Source organism: Protopterus annectens, chromosome 16.part0 (genome assembly GCF_019279795.1).
Source record: "Protopterus annectens isolate FY-2018-M chromosome 16.part0, PAN1.0, whole genome shotgun sequence".
Lineage (NCBI taxonomy): Eukaryota > Metazoa > Chordata > Ceratodontiformes > Protopteridae > Protopterus > Protopterus annectens.
Genome location: NC_056750.1, coordinates 314,179,957 through 314,198,067, shown reverse-complemented (window position 1 = coordinate 314,198,067; position 18,111 = coordinate 314,179,957). Strand labels below are relative to the sequence as shown.

Genomic DNA, 18,111 nt, shown 5'->3' with positions numbered 1-18,111 from the left:
CATCAACTCAAATGCCCTGGATCAGCTGGTAAACTCCCCTACCAGAGGTGAAGACATATTGGACCTGGTCATCACCAACATGGGCAACAGGTGTTCCACACCGGAGGTCAGTCTGTCACTGGTTAGATCAGACCATAAACTAATCACTCTGGATGTCCACACCCCCCACCACCCCCAACTAAGGAAACCACAGTAAAAAAATGTTTCTAAAGCAAACTTCATCTTACGTAAGACAGAGGCGGTAGGTTTCACAGCCCCCACGCTAAAGGATAACGCTGCCCAAGATGCAGAAACCTTTAAAAATGCACTCTATGAGCACCTACAAGGATGCATGGATTGTGCCATCCCTAGCAAAACCAAGACTCACTCCTCTAAGAGAAGGAAACCAGTCTGGTGGACCCCTGCCATAAACAGGCTATACAATAGGAGGGGGAAACTAGTTCAGAAAAAAAGAAAATCCCAAGGAGGAAAGACATCCCTGATCAGTATCAGTAAGAAACTAAGGTCCCTCATAAAATCATCCAAGGCTAACTTCGAAAGAAAAATAGCCAAGGATTCAAAAAATAACCACAAAGCCTTCTTTAGTTACGTTAAGTGGCAACTCGCAGATATGCACTGAAATAGCACAAAATATACTGAACCTACTGATATTGCCAAAATCCTGGCAGATAGATTCAGTGCAAACTTCACCCCTCTCTCACCCCCAAAAGGGCCCACAACAATACTGGAAAAGTGTAGTGTCCCAGAAATCACAGACGCAGAGGTGAAAACAGCCCTTTCAAAAGCCACAAACACAGTGTCAATGGGACCAGATGGTGTCCCAGGCTGCGTCTTGCATGAACTACAGAATGAACTAACCCCCCACCTAAACACACTGTTCAACCTCAGCCTCTCTACAAGCTATGTGCCCAGAGAATGGCGCACAGCAACGGTTATTCCTCTCCACAAAGGAGGGGCCACAACTGACCCTGGTAACAATCGCTCCATAAGCCTGACTAGCCTGGTCTGCAAGGTTATGTAGCACATCATCATGGAACTCATTAACAAAAACATTGGGAACCTCCAAACACTTGACCCGACCCAGTTACGCTTTGTTAAGGGCAGATAATACCTAATAAGCCTGGTTGACTTCTTCGAGACAGTCACCAAGGCCATAGATGAGGGAAAGGTGGTTCACACAGCCTACCTTGACCTCGCCAAGGCTTTTGACACCATTCCCCACTTGGGTATTATAGAAAAACTCACCAGCCTGAACGTAAACCCCTATGTCATGAGATGGGTTGCCAACTGGCTTACAGACAGAACTCACACTGTAAGAATAACGGGCTCCAGGTCCGACTCGAAACCAGTCACAAGTGGTATCCCGCAAGGCTCGGTCCTGGGACACCTACTGTTCAGCATACACTTCTCAGAAGTACAGACAAACACAGGAGGACTATGGCTACTCAAGTTTGCCGATGACTGCAACCTGGGAGCCATAATTGACTCTTCGGCTGACATGGACATCCTCCAAAAGGGCCTTACTGAGACGGACACCTGGTGTCAAAGTCATGGCCTCAAGCTAAATGCCAAAAAATGCATAGTCATCCCATTTGGGAAAAATATAACACCCACGAATTACCACAAGGTGGCAGCCCCCTTAATACAGAAGAGGTAATAAGAGATCTGGGGACTCAAGTAGATAGTAATCTCTCCTTTGGCAATCATATTGCTAAAGTAGTTAGGAAATCCTTCTATGTGGCCCATCTAATTAAAAAAGGGTTCACATCCAGAAATAAAGAGGTTATAGTGCCCCTCTACTCATCACTCATCAGACCCATCATAGAGTACAATACCCCATTTGGGATGTACCTCACAAGACACTTCCAACAGCTGGAAAAGCCGCAAAAGTACCTCACCAAGAAGATTACTGGCCACAAATATATGTCCTATGCAGCCCGACTGAAAAAACTCTGGCTGTACTCAGTGGCATATCGCTTACTCAGAGGTGATCTCTGTCTGACTTACAAAGCCATGTCCAACTTAGAATTGATGGACATGCTCCACCTAAAGAAATCCAAGTCACTGCGAGCCACGAGCTCTAGTGAGCTAAGCCTTGCCACAACAATGAATAGAACATGCTGGAGGGATAGAATTCTGTCACAGAGACACCCCATGCTTTGGAACAAAATTCCAAACTACATTAGGCAAAGCCCCTCACTAACAGTCTTCAAGAGAAACCTTGATGAGTGGATAGGTAACAGAAAATACACCCCTGGGATCACTTCACAGGCTCTGCTTGACAGAGGATCAGTTAATTAATCAATGGGGTGGCAAAAGCCGACACACTCTGGCTAGGCTTATAAATGCCCTCGGGCAGCTAGCCTAGTACCTACCTATGAACCTATGTTTACCTTACAGCCACAATGTACAGGGTTTGGTTTTTAGGAGGTTGGCATAATAGTTAAGGTGTTTACCTTTGGAAAGGAAATTGGCTAAGCTTAAAATGGCCCACAAGGGCAGCTATCCTAGTACCTACTTATGTGCCTCTGGAAAGTACTGTCTCTCATTCATTTCTACATGTGTCAGTAATTGTGTAAGCTGTCTGTCAAATGATGGCTTACTGGGCTGTAATGGCATTTTATAAATGGAGTATAGTTTTCTATCTTTCTTTCTTTCAGTCATGCTTTTCTAAGTTTAGTTGTTTGATAAATTGCCAGTGCTTTTAAATTAAGTGTTTTAAAATCATACTTTTTCTGTGCAGAGTTTCTGTTTAGGTTAATGTTATACTGTTTGGTAGTGTGATATAGTGATTTTTTTAGTAAGATTAGTGTTTTTTTATTTTGGGGGGTGTCTATTTTCCAACAATGCTGTTTTCCAATTGACTACTTGCAGTTTTATTTTTATTTAATTTTATTTTTAACTCATTACGGTTAACTCTTTTCAAATAATATTACTTTTGTAATATAGAGGTTTAAGTTAGTCGTGGGGTAGTTTTTTTTTGGGGGGGGTTCAGCTAACTGTGACATACAGAGTTTTTTGAGTATGAATTGTAACTACTTGGAATTTATGACACTCATAACATGTGAGTAAGTATACTGGCAATATACATAAGATACATGCAAATGAAAGTATAGCCATCCAATCCACACATCTATTATGACTTTATATGTGGGCATGGTATATATACATACATACATATGTGTGTATGTATAAATAAACTGCATCTTTTGTTCTGCTGTTGAGCTGTGATGTGATGGATGTTTTTAACACTTTCCCTTTGACATCTCCAGACAGCAATGGGTAGCAAACAGTCATTTGATCACAACTAACTTGAGAAAATAAAGTCCCAAAACATAAATGATCCTCATAAAAAGCACTCTTTTTTGCTCAAGGGCAAGTGCTCATGCACACCTCAAGGGACAGGTGTGTGGATTTTAGACTCCCTTAGTTATATACATGAAACTTCCTGCTGCACAGCAGTGGGGAAAGGAAACAAATACCCAAACAGTAACTGCCAAATACCCAAACAATAACCGCCAAATACCTAAACAGCAACCACCAAATACCCAAACAGTAACTGCCAAATACCTAAACAGCAACCACCAAATACCCAAACAGTAACCACCAAATAGCAACCACCAAATACCTAAACAGCAACCGCCAAATACACAAACAGCAACTACCAAATACCCAAACAGTAACTACCAAATACCCAAACAGTGACCACCAAATACTCAAATGGTGATCACAAAATACCCAAACAGCAACCACCAAATACCCAAATGGTGACCATCAAATACCCAAACAGCAACCAACAGTCTTACACACACTACAATTCTGCACCACATCAAAGGACTGCAAACACCTTTCAACAAGGTTATGGAAAAGTAATACTGCAGAAATTAAAATGGAATGTTTGAACTTGATCAAACTTCCCTTGTCATCTCTTTAGGAAGCCACCTTCAACAAACTTGAGTCTTTCTAATTTCAGCTTCATATTAGAGAAGATAATTTTGCATTATCTGAAACTTTAATGAAATACTTAAGTCTATAAGTGTCAAGCAATCAAATCATACAAAACTTATTCTTTGTAAAGTACTAACTGAAGATCTCTAAACTACATCCACAAAGCTGGTCTAAGTTCATGATCTTTTAAAAATAGGTTGGTACAACAATTTGTCATAATAGTTGTATTTTTTCATGTTTACGGAAAATATGAATAGTAAAACCTACTTGTCTATAGTGCCAACCATGAAGTAAACCATTGGGAAACAGGAAATGGCTTCCAGAAAGTGGCTGTCAGGCCTGCAGGAAAAAGAAAACAATGATAATTAGTTCAAAGCTTTTAGCATTTTCTACATATTTTCTGTTATATAAACTTCCATGTTCAAGCACAGGTCGTAGTTCTTGCTCTTATTTCTTACAACTTCAAAAAAAAGGTAAGCGGAATATCACAGAAAAAAAATTATCTCTCATATACTACATGCAATTACCGTTAGTTGTAAACATTCATTCTGTATCACTTATTAAAGAAATTATCCATCCATCTGTATATATCCAGTTTATTGATAGAGGAAAGCATAGACTATCCGTGTAACCAACTGAAGTAAGGGATAAAGTGAGTCCTGGAATGGGAAGCCAGTCCATCTTATGATACTCATGTATATGTGAGCATGAGGTAACGCTCATACAGGCACACATAACACCCCCTCACACACATACACACATATGCACATAGGGGACATTGGAAATCTCAAAATTCCACTTGTTGGAAATCATTAAGATGTAGGAGGAAACTGGAAACTCTGGAGAAAATCCAAGGAAATGCAGAGACAGCATGTAAACTATTTACAGAACCACCTCAGCTGGAAAATGAATTAGTGTGCCAAGCTATGTAAAAGCAGCATTATGAAAAGTTTGTGCATTTTACAAGGGAAGTGTATACTTTAACGGACACTGTCTAAATTGGCTATATAAAGGAACCAGTGTTACTTGTGAGCCATGATGTAAGGGATCACTAACAAAAATGCAACTCTTTAGGCAGGTATTTCCACTTGTTGTGTTCATCTCCTTTGGTTATTACATGTTGGCCAAGACTTCTTTTTGCGTGACAGTGGAGAGAGAGAGACTTCTATTTGATTTCCTTGTTGTGACTGAATTTTTGTTTCTGGGAGGGCTATGGATGCCTGACTAATTTATTATACCTTTTAGGAGCAGCTTTTTACCAATCACTAAGTTAAGTATTTTAAGCCCATTGTCAAGCTGTGCATTTTTTAGACTTTATTATGTTATTATTTATGTGAAGACATTCAGTATCTTTTATGTATTCTGAGAGAGACCAACAATCATCTGTCTGCCACCAGACACTGAAAGTAACAGCACAGTTGTATGCAGCAGTTGAGTTTTCATCCATGTCTCACATGGAGATGCATCTTTTGCCAGCATGATCCCCAGGCAATGAGCAGCAAAGCTTGGAAGAAAAATGTTTGTTTTAATGTTAGTAACGGAAACGTGTTAATACTTTCCAGTTTAATGACTGAAAACATTGCAATTAATAGTAAAATACTGGCTTAATCTTGAAAACGTCCACACACTATAGGATTTTAAGAACTTATTTAGCTGGTAATCAACACAAAATAATTGTTTAAAATAAATACAGTACATTCTGAAATAGTACAGTAGCTTACAACTGACACATTAAAATTATAGCAGGACATCCATTCCTACCTTTTTTGTGTTTCAAAAAGATTCTTGTTTATTTTTCATATAATTTCCTACCCACTTTGAAATAAACACCAAGTTGTGCAATTATTTCCCATTGCTATATCGTACAACAGAAGCAATGTGCACCCCTCATGTGAGCTTTAGGACCTATAATTACTTAACAAGTGAGCAACTGACCAATGCCATCTTCAGACATGATGTACATGTAATACAAATGGAAGACATACAGTCAGCAACACAGCTGCACTAATCTGCATCAGATATTTTTTTTTTCAAAAAAAACTTTTAATGTCAGAATAAATAGCCCAGTGACATTTGTTAACAAAATACAAATACCAAGAACTCAGGTATATATCATGAGCAAACAGTTATCTGAAACAACCATGTATCAATGGCTATTAACATGGTGATGGTCCTTTCACTATGATGTGAAAAAGTAAGAAGCAGAACCAAAATGTATAACTAGAAACCTGTAAGTGGCTACATTTTCCAGATGCCTTCTATCATACCAGTGATGGTTACACTGATTTTCATCAAATCAGGTTTCTTGTGGGTACCAGAAAGCTTTGACTTAATTTTCCAAAAAATATCTTTGAGATCCAACTGATGCAAACATTGGCACAAATCTCTGAAGTTGTTGGTTAATGCAGACATGACCTGAAGGATCATATGGTTGTGGGTTCTATTCCCACCCAAGCTGCTTGGATTAATTTCCCAATACTAACAGTGCAGTGCAGCAAAAGGGGTGTGTGCTACACTTTTGAATGCACTATCCTTTGGATGAGGTATTAAACCGAAGCACCATCTGCCTATGAGGAAGCTTAGGTGGATGTAAAAGATCCCATAGCACTTATCAAGCAAAGAGTAGGGGGGAACTTCCCCAGTATCCTGTCCAAATTTCCCCTAGTCAATATGAATACCACCTCAGGTCTCCTCGGAAAATATGTCACTGGACTAATCCCTAAACCAGTCTGCAAAAAAAGTAAAATAAATAAATAAATGTTTCTCTTCTAACAGTTGCAGTGCAAATATGAGACACAATAACAATTTACTTGAAGAGTTTAGCCTTCAGGTAGTAAGCAAGCCATTTTAATTATATCAGTCCAAGTCCATGAACAATAAAGCTTGGAAGCAAGTTTATAAATTTGGGCTGAGTTTTGTCAGGGATAAAAAATAAAAAGTTGTGCTTGACTTTGCCTACAAAATTATATCAGTTATATGAAGTAAGGCTCTACTAGTGCAATGACCATTCTGGTGACCACACTGCAAGCTGTTGGCTTTCAGATGCCCTTTCACCTAAAAAGCAACTATGTCTCCAATAACTTGCAAGAAGTTAAAGGAAAGAATTGAGCCTAAACATTCAAAACATTTCTGCAGACCTTTTTTCACAGTGACAGGGTGTCTGTAGTCTCAGGGAAGACGTTAGCACTGAGACAGGTGTTAATACTCAGCTGCACATGGAGAGGGTGGCACAGAGAAGCAATAAGTTGGACACAGCCTCCCAGAATATTTGAATGCTGTTCTCAAAACTATCTTAAATAATTAACATAATTTTTTTCTGTACCTCCAGTACATTTGTTGTTTCTTTTGGTAGTTTTATCCATAACCTCATTTTACTTTTTGTGTTCATTTTCATTTACTTTAAAAGTATTTCCTGATGTATACCAGAGCATTTTCAGAAGCAGTACATGCATCTAATACTGCAGTCATGAATTAACTATATTCAGTATTCAGTGTTATGATAGAAGGGTCCTTGGTCAGTGCTATGCAGACGGCTCTGACGTGTATGGCCACAACACTGCTTGTGATTAGATATGCTGGGCAGTTGGAAGGTTCTAGTTAAGGGGCTTGGCACTGGAGTAAATGCTTGACATGGTACACCTGACCAGATACCTGACACAATGCTGAGGAGGTACTGAGTGTCTATCAGAAATGTGATAATTAAATGAAAAACTGACAATGAAAAGGTAACAATCAAAATGTGCTTCTTCACTCTTAGGCTATTTACAAAAGGGAAATATCCTTCTGTATATTTTAATCACATGTACTGTATAATGTGATCTGTTCTCCCACCACCTGATAATTAAATATACTAACTCGTAATCATGATAGCAAAGAGAAAATTAAAACAAACACACACATACCATGCACACAATTTCCTATTTAAAATAGCGTACTTGTGATAAATCGTTAGCGTGTCATTCACAAATGATATGCAATTAAGCCTGTCACCTCTAGAATAATTGTGAATGCCATTAGCATTATTAACGACTTGGTACATTTTGTATGTCCAGAGTGATGTACCTTGGATAGGTAGACTGGACAGTATTTAAGGTCATGGATAAGATGAGAATTTGGTCTGGACAATGACAGACAGACCAGACTGTCGTTAGGGTGAGAACCAATAATCACTGACCAACACTGTGGGGGTAGACACTAATTGCTATTACACTGTATGAAGCTGTTATAGTATTTGATTGCTAGAATATCATTTGAGGTAACAGCAAGCCTTTGACAAGCAGAGCAGGATGGGTGGAAGATAGCATTTATTCCCAGCAAGACAGTGTACAGAAAGAATGCCCTAACCACATCTGGGATGGGTAGTGGGTTAGACTGCCTCAGATCGTTGATAGCTTTTTTGGAGGCAAGAAAAAGATGGCAATCAGTGGGAGAAGAAGTAAGGGATGAGACATAATTTGCTGACAACAAACTGTACTGGAGTTAAGCAGTGGGTATCTGACACTGACAACAGGTGCAAGGGAACAGCAGTGTATCTCAGACTGCAAACAGTCTGTATTATAGGGTAGGTACAGGATATGAGTCAAGGAAAGGAGGGGCAGAGGGCATTTTTTTCACTGATGGGGTTCATGATAGGGCTTGAGGGCTCCACTGGTCCATCAGGCTAAGAAGAGTGCACTGACTAGTGATAGGATTCATTGCTGGTGGGGTCCAGTGGTACTTACAACTGTTAGCATGTGCTGAAAGCTGTATACTCCAGTCATCTTCAGGACAAGGAGAAGCTTGGGGTAAATAGCACGAAGTGTTGCTGTATAAAGGAAGAAATGAAGGGCTTTTAACTAATGCACTCTACCAGACACTGCCAGCATCAGTCTGGTCCATGAATTCTACACCTTTACTTCAGCAGAATTCTGATTTCCAGGGACACCCTTTTGTGTGGAACAATCAAGCAATGATAGTCTTTTGCAAGGGGCAGAGAGCTCCTCTCCTATTCCTGAAAGTGATTACTGTTTGAGTAGTAACCTTATTTTTCTGAATGACTTTCTCCAGAGACATTCATGTGTTTTGCTGTTATTTTGATATATTAAGAAATTAATACTTTGTATTCATAGGTTCATAGGAGGTTACTAAGCTAACAGCAATACAGCCCTTACAAGCCTAGCTTTTACCCAGATTTTACCCAATTTTCTGTCCCTAGGGGAAGGATAACAAGGGTCAGCAAATGGAGATTTGACTATGTTTACAGACTGACTCCATATATAAGGGACATGGGTGCTACCTCAGGAGTGAATTTGCAATTTCCCATCCATCGGTCCAAATTGCACTTGAAAATGGTCAGGGAGGAGCTCTGCTTCACATGAATAGGAAGCCTGTTCCAGAGGAGGGGCAATCTCTGGGACACACCTCTGTCTCACCAGCATGATCTATTTATGTCAGAGATCAGGTTTAGATCTTTGAAACAGGCAACCCTCATGCAGTTAGTTTTGTGAAAATGCAACATTTAAATAAGGGCTGGGCCACAGACTGCCTTGTAGGTCAGGCATAGATCACCTCTCAGTAGTTGGTAGGAAAATGAATATAATGATGGGACTTTTTAATCAGTCCACATATGGCATGTTGGCTATACCCTTTATTTTTTTGGCGAGAAACCTCTGAGGATGCTACGCCTGTTGCAGGTACCTGATGAGGTACATGCCAAAGAGTGCACTGTACTCGATTATTGGTGTGATGATGGCTGAGAACAGTGATACTACAACATCCTAAGATCTGGATGTCATGCACTTACTTATAAGCTGAGCCACATAGAAGAATTTCCTCACCACCATTGACACATGGTGGTCAAATTACAAATATCTGAGCACCCACCACTTAGTTCAGTCTTAGGGGGTGCTATCAATGTTATAATTTGCAGGTGTATTTGTTTTCCCAAAGGGTATTATTATACACTTCGTCACATTTAGTTTGATGCCATGGCTCTGACACTAATTATTAGTCTGTGTCAGACGTTTCTGTAGAATATCGACATTTTTTGGGGAGTCAATGACTGCCCCCAGCTTGCAGTCATCAGAAAACTGGGCCAGTCAAAGGCCATCTACATTTATCTTGACATCTGAGAAATATATTCCAAACAGGAGGGGCCCCAGCATTGGGCCCTGTGGTACTCCACTGGTGACTGGCCTCTTGCTGGATGTGGATTTCCCAACTCTAACAACATGTGTCCTATCCTTGAGCCATTTGGTTATCCATCTGTTGATACAGAGGTTTATGCCCAATTTTGTGAGTTAACCTGTAATACCCCTAGTGGGGTACTGTGTCAAATGCCTTGACCAGGTCAAGGTAGTTGGTATGCACTATCTTACCCTCATCCATGGCCTTGGTGACCTTCTCAAAGAAGTAAACCAGATTAAGCAGGCAGGACCTGCCATTGAAGAAGCTGAACTGGGTTGGGTCTAGAGTCTGAAGATTTTCTATGTCATTGTTCATCAGGTCCATGATTTACCTTTCTATAGCCTTGCATATGAGGCTAGTCAGACTTATGGGTCAGTAGTTTCCTAGGTGAGTTGATGGTCCCCCTTGTGCAGAGGGATGACTGCTGCTGTCCTCCACTCTACTAGGACAAAGTCTGTATGGAGACTCTGTTTAACTAGAGATCTAAGTGGGTCTGCTAGATCATATTTTAAGCTGTTTAATAGACATCAAATGATTCCATCAGGGCCCATTGATGCCATGTTTCTAGCTTTAGAGAGTGCATTGATAACCTGCTCATTTTCTGATAACAGGCAAAGGAATGGTAGGGGGTATTTTATGGGGAGCAACTGGAGATGATGAGGGGGAGAAATATGAGCTAAATTTATCGGACAGTAGGTTTGCTATTTCTTTTAACTGAGTATAAGTAGAGCCATCTACAGCCAACTCAGCAGACTGTTGAGTGTTTCTCTTAGGATTTCAGACAACTAAAAATGCTTTGTGGATATCCTTTGCTTGGAAGGCTAGTTTAGTATCGTATTTAGCTTTTGAAAACTTGACTAGTTCCCTGGTTTGCCTGTTGAGAATAATGAGTGATTTAATTCTCTGTTGTGCTCCCTCCCACTTACTTCTATACAAGAATTTCTTTGTTCTGTTGTTAAGTCTATTTATGCCAGGGGTCTGGCTTGTTTTTCTGGTTAGACCTGGGTTTCATTCGGTCAGGTACTGCTGTTTCTATGCAGTTGTTTAAGTGGTCGTACAAGGCAGTCATGCATACTACTGCATAGCTACGTAGGCCTTTGTATTTTCAGGGTTAGAGGGAGCTTTAAAATTACCTATGTTATCACTTAATAGGAGGCAATTTGCCATGGAAAAATTATTAAGGGTTTTAGGGTTTGATGGGGGTACTACTGTTACATTTGTTTCAAAGGAGACCAATTTATGATCCGCTCTTACCAATGAGGAGATTATACTGGTGGGGGGGTGCAATGCTTCCCCATATTTGTGAGCACTATATCAATGATATCTGAGGCCCTAGTGGGAGTGCAGACCAGCTGTTCCAGAGCATTTGCAATGACAAAGTGCAGGAAACTCTGAACCTGCATGTTATTGGTTGTATATGTTTCCCAGTTTAAGGAGGGGTAGTTAAAATTGCTCATGAGTAGTATGTTGTGCTGAAGGGTAAGTGATTCTATTAACCACAGGTATGCGTAGTGGTTTTCATCGTTCATGGTTGGGTCCTGTAGCTAATGATGATATGGTGGGGGATTTTGCCTATGGTCAGATGGACATGGAGTAGCTCAAGCGAGTCACCCTGCTTGATCAATTTAGAGGTGCAATTGCTTTTTATGCAAGTGGAAATACCTCCTCCTTTCACTTTTTTCCTTTTCAGAGGGTGGTCCGAATGTGTGATAGTCACTGCAGCCTTGAACCATGTCTCTGTAGCATTCTCCAGGACAAGGATAGCTTCCAGGGAGTGCAGTTTCTTGTTTGGACTACTAGTAGTGAGTAGTACTACCTTCTGTTATCACTATTATTGGTAGATCTTATTAAACAACCTTTCATCATCAATGATAATTTTACTATAATTATTTCATACACACTGTATTGTGTTATCCTTTGCAATGCCATATCTGAAAACAGCCCATCTCCAGTAAAGATTACTAATACACACATCTTCCATTGTCCAACAGTTTAGTTTATATTCATGACAGAGAAAGAGTAGCTAAAGACATTTTTGTCATGTACAGAATTTAAAATGCATTGCTGGCTGAATAAAAACTGCATCAGCAATGTAAATTCCGACAATTACGAATTCATATCACTTCCAAGATCAAAACTGCGCTAGATGTAATTGTCTGACTTTTCAGCATCTAGTAATCAATAAAGTCATACATTTCACATATACAGTACTTGAAGTACAGAGAAAAAATATTTACTGTTTTAAGTAACTGGCGTTCATCACAAATGTAACTGTAAAAACAAGACATTGTAAAAAAAAAATAGTAATGTATTTGATACTAAGCATATTTGGCATAATTTGTGAATATGGTATCTAGTAACTAAAATTAAACAAATGCAGTCTCTTACAAAGTTCTTATGAATTGTGAACAGTACTGCTTTACCATAACCTCCACAAGAATATTACATAAAATAAAGGGGCATGATTTAAAGCAAAAGGAATTTCTATTGCAGTGAATGTAGCAGAGTAATCTGTTCATAGAGGATTGTACAGTCATACAAGAAAATTAACAATGAAAAATACAAAGCAATACATGAATGAGGGTGCTATTGGGAAGAGTTTTTGTGGGGAAAAAGTCTGGTTTCATTTATGTAGGATTAAAAGTAATTAAAATCTAATTCTACAGAATAAAAACAACCACATTATATTTCTAGTTTGAGTAGATAATAACTGAGGAGTCTGAAAATAAACGCACAGATTTGCATATACAACATATTGCCAACTAGTAATAATAGAAAGATTTGTGAAATAAAAAAAACAAAATTGCTTATTCTCTCAAAAAAACATATTTAAGTATAACAGAAATCTGAAGACAACATGAAAAAACTGTTAACGATGTTTACTTATTACTTTTTTATTATACTTTTAAAAGTCAGCAAGCAAGGCAATTTCAAGTAAAATACATACGGATTGTCCAGAAGCAGAACAATGGGATTCAGTTCTTTTCGAGGTCGATAGTAGGCACGGAGTGGAACAATAAAGTTATATAATCCATTGCCAGCAGTCTCCACGGAAACGATAATCAACTTGTTCTTAAAACCATAGGCCTTTGCATCTTCAAAACTGTTGTGCTTACAGCCCTTTATAAAAAAAAGAGGTAGAAATAAGCTGTTACTTGTAGAAGTAATTCCAAATTCAAAGATTTACATTTGGGAACCTATGTCAAGTTCCACTGAAAACATACAGGGCTTTATTCGAAAAGACTTGCCCTTGTGTAAGTGATGTACTCCATTATAAGGCTGCTTTGTAGATGGGCCTTACACTGGAGTAAGTCACATAGACCGAGACCTATTATTTTGGAAGCAGGGCAGACTGACCCAGTTTGTAAAACAGAACGGCTTGCTAAATATTTTCATTCTCATTGGAAACGTGCACTGAATAATATTTCTAAATACTCCAGTCGAATGAAAATCGTATAATCTCTTCTGAGCATGATGTTTAGCAAAGCACTTAACAATATATATATATATATATATATATATATATATATATATATATATATACAGTAAGAAAATGTCCGAGTCCCAAAATATTTTCACAGTGCTCTGTCTTACATTGCTGAAATTTAGATTGAGGCCAAGAACACGGGCTGGCATTCAGCTTATCCTTAGTCCAGGCAACACCTGTATCTGAGTGTTTTTGAAACTGTGAGTTCTAAAAGAGTTCAGTCTAAAATAATTTGGCATTTTGGCTAAGATCAAGTAGAATGTTTAACTGATGTATCCACTCTTTCTGTACTTGGGTAATATCGTGATGGGAATGGAAACACCATGGAGTATTTTACCTTTTCTTCCTGCTTTATGTTGCTCAGGGTTAGCTATGCAGTACAAGTACATACTCTGCTACAAGGAAATATACTCATAGCAACACTGATTTTATATATACAGATATATATGTATGTTTGTGTGCATGTGTGTACACAAAAGATTCTGCAGGCATGTGTCAAAGTATAATTTAAAATAATGTCCTGATATGACAAGCTGGGCTGTACACGAAACTGCATCAACGTCATCCACCGTGACCCCTATAATGTCACATCCTATATATCTGTGCGGTCCATGTACATTAAAAAATGACATGGCAGTTTTCTATACTAGCATATGAGTGTGTGACAAGCATGAGTGTCTATGCAGAGTGTTTTTTGCCTGGTTTTTTTTTTCACTGTTGGAGTTTGTGCTTAATACTGGTGCAGTCAAATTTAATATGTTTGGATTGACTTGCACATATCAGCATGATGCTTCTCCATGCCCACTGTATCCACTGTGACTATGGATTAGTGGCCAGGGTTTATAAGGCTTCCACCCACAAGGAGCAATCAGCAACATTGCAAAGGTGAGTGGCCAACTGGGCACATGCACAGTATGGACCCCTGCAGTGTATGGGTTTGTCATGCAGAGGTAGGCACATGTCACCCACATTCCCTTTACAGGTCAGCCATATTCCATTGAGTAGAACCAGCTATCATGTACTTTATGCCAGTGAATAGAGCAGATCCCATGAACCTTACAAACAATACTTTGGGTAGCCAACATTTGCTACGCAACTGGACAAGTGTAATGTCTTGATGTCTTTGCTGTAGTCATGTTCTTGACCAATGTTTATTCCATGTGTTTCAGTGCCTAGTTTGGATACTGTCCCACTAGATGATCCTGTTATCTGTGACTGTTTCATATGTGTCAGCTATGTTTAATACATCACAAAATCCAACAGGTCTCTCTCATGCACAGCCAGTGTGTGAAGTTTTAGGTGTGATAGAATGTGCATCCCTGACACCCCATGACACCTGCTGTACACCTGTAGCACTGGCAAAGACTACACTCTATCTAAGTTGCCTCTTTGCCTGGCAAAAGTTGCAGGGGAAAAGGTGGAAGACATTTTGTTAGATGTGATAGTGTGACTTGTAAAAGCAGTGTAGTCTGCAGAACTGGGATGTCGTGTAGCATCATGGCCATCGTTAATGCAACTACAGGCAGTGTCTGGCTAGTGTCAGGCACAGATAGCAGGCTAATACAGCTGAAACCACCATTCAAGTGTAAAAGGTAGCATCATCAGCCATATAGTCCCTACAAGTTAAAACACACACGTGCACAGACACACTTCTCTGACCCGAGTTTGTATGTAATGGAGCTGTACAGCCTTCCCATGTACCACAATAGGGATCTAAGGTGATATCTGAGTGTCAGCTGAGAAGAATAAGGGAGACGTTACATTATACATTCATGCATGCATGCTGGAGTTGCTTTCCTTATGCGGAACTATCCCTACTCCTCTTCTGCTGGCACCTCTCACCTGAATGTGCAATGTTTAGACATTGCTGCCTCTGCTATGAATAACTGGTATTGTGGATGTGCTATTATACTGTGTTCAACTTATAAACCTGCCATGCTGAGGAAACAAATCTGTATGCTACCCCTCTCTGTGTGCAAACAATACAAATACACATGCCTACAGGAAAGGGTGCTCACATATCATTATCCCCCTCGATGCCATGTACCAACACCACTAGCAATAGGAATATGACCATCTCCTCATTTATGATGGCCAAATGGGCCAGAGATATTTGCCCCCCACTCTTCTCCAGTAACTTAATTTCACATTCTCTCTTCTGTGCCTTATCAAAAAAATTGGTGACCTTCAAGTGGCATTTGGATATTGAATGCCCGTTGCTGTCAAAAGCATATCTATATCAGCCACAGTCTTTACCTGCCATCCATCCTGTGCATGCCTACCACTGCCTCATCAGTGTGGATAGCACTGAAGGGAATCTTCTTTTCCTCCTCAGTAAAGTTCACCTTTTGTTTTGTGTATTTACTAACACACATTAAACAAATGCATAATAAAAGAAGCAAATGGATTTTAGGCATGATACTAGTGGTTCCGGAAATAAGGTACAATGCTGCTCTGTTCAAAGAATCATATTTTATTTCTTTATTTAACATTTGTTTTACCAGGATAAGTCTGACTAGACAGCAAGTGTCCATTTTTAGCAGATTCCTGGATAGAAAAGCTCCAAGATGTTACAATGCAAATACATATGTTATTAAAGAGTGACAGTCAAATGTCATAATAGTAGTTGGATAACAAGTGGTAGAATGCAAAGATATAAAGGCAAAAACTGTTAAATGCAAAACAATCTCATAGTACAGTTAGGAGATAACATATTTCAAACAGTTGGTGCCAGTAAGCCTCCAATACAAGTTGCCAAAATGCTTGCTTGCTTGCTGGTACCAAATGTTACAATAGTGGCATAAATGGCAGTTAATGAGACTTAATTTTCTTCCAGCCATAGGAATATGTAATGAGGTTGCTTACTGGTGTAACATCTCTAAACTGCACTCAAATTAAGGGGTGAGTGCACTGTAGGGCCAGGTACTGCAGTTAATTGTTGTGATGTACCTATTTTCTAGTGGCACACAAGCCATTTATGTACTACACAAAGTGATATAGGCTTGTATACATTTATAGGTACTTACTAATCATGCAGTCCAGATGACCGTTAATGAGTCTAGTCCAAAGTACAATTTACCTCAAAGCAATGTCTGGTTAACTGACTTGCTTGAGGTCACCTAGTAGGATGAGAGAATCAAAACCTGTGAAACTGGAAGTAGCTCCTTAACAGCTTACAGACTTAATCCTCTGTGTCACCTGCCAGGCATGCTTTATTACATGTTGTATTATGATTGCACACAGACTATGTACAGTTAAGATGGCACAGTTTAACCACTGTTTTTGTCTTGTAGGGTCTCAACCATGTCTTTCATCTGTATGAAGGCTGCAGACCTAACTAAAGAATCAAAGATTTGTGGAAGGAGCAATATCATGATTTGTTAAGCTGTGGCACCTTCTTGCTGCCTCTGGCAGATAATGTTGAGGTCAACTGATATACCATATTCTGTTATACACCAACCATTAAGAGTGCTGTGCTGTGCACAGATCATGTTTGTCACACATTGTAATGCACTATACAAGTGGATGCCCTATTGTGTGTATACGCTCATGTGTGCCCGTTACATCTTGTTACTGGTTGGCACATGCAGTCTGCTGCTGTGTAGATTTACCCTCACAATATATGTTAACTGCACAGGTTGCTCTCAAGCATAACAAATGTAATGGCTCATACCCTAGACAATAACTTTAATAGAGTATATTACTGTGGATACAGCTAGATCAACAGATCTGGGCTGCCTCCTGTCAGATATGTTTCCTCACAGTCAGAAATACAGGGTCACTGTCAGTAGATCCATTTTTGGTGAATGCCTGTCAAATATTATAACTCATTCTGAGTTTCCAGATATTTTGCTCTTTGGTAATATTTTTAACCTGCACAACCAGACCACCATGTCCTTAGTTTGCCCTTGTGATTCAGTCATTTTCCCAGTAACTGTAGCCATATTGGCAGCTGTCAAGAAGCAGGTCAAAGGGAGCCATTATTCATTCTGCTTTGGATAAAGTGCATTTTTCTAATATTATACATTAATTCACCTAAAATTCTACCTTTCAGGTGAGCTCTATTGTCTCATTAGTTTTTGTTTATTTTAGAATTCAGCCTGGAAGATGTGGTATGTGACACTGATCAGATAGTCTAATTAACTCAGTCCTCTTAAGGTTGTATCTCAATAGAAGTAATCAAATGTGTACAGCTGTGAGCCTTTCTTTTATAATAGTAACATAATGGGTTTATCTCCTAGCTGTAGTTATCATCTTCTTAAAGTATAACACATCTGTATATGAACATGTCTCCAGCAGAAGAATATTAGCAGGAATAACAATAAATAAAACTTAGAAAATATCAAAGAAAACTGCCAAAAACAAACAGATGTATTTAAGGAACTGCTTCCACAACATCAAACTAAAATAACAAATATAGAAACTTCCTTAAATGATATCAAGGGAAGGCTCAAGGAAGAGGAAACTCAGGAGGAATGTCTCCTCAAACAGAATATCTGGCTTCTCAATAA

At 39.2% G+C, this 18,111-nt stretch overlaps 1 protein-coding gene across 1 annotated transcript in view; it reads right to left on the bottom strand.

The window, feature by feature from the left end:
- LOC122790589 (potassium channel subfamily T member 1) overlaps positions 1-18,111 on the bottom strand; it is a 1,237,971-nt gene that overhangs the window by 354,128 nt on the left and 865,732 nt on the right. The window contains exons 20-21 of the mRNA XM_044058115.1: positions 13,061-13,233; positions 4,216-4,287 (exon numbers count right to left, since the gene is read on the bottom strand). Coding sequence (XP_043914050.1) covers positions 4,216-4,287; positions 13,061-13,233 — 245 coding nt within the window. The remainder of the gene's footprint in view (positions 1-4,215; positions 4,288-13,060; positions 13,234-18,111) is intronic.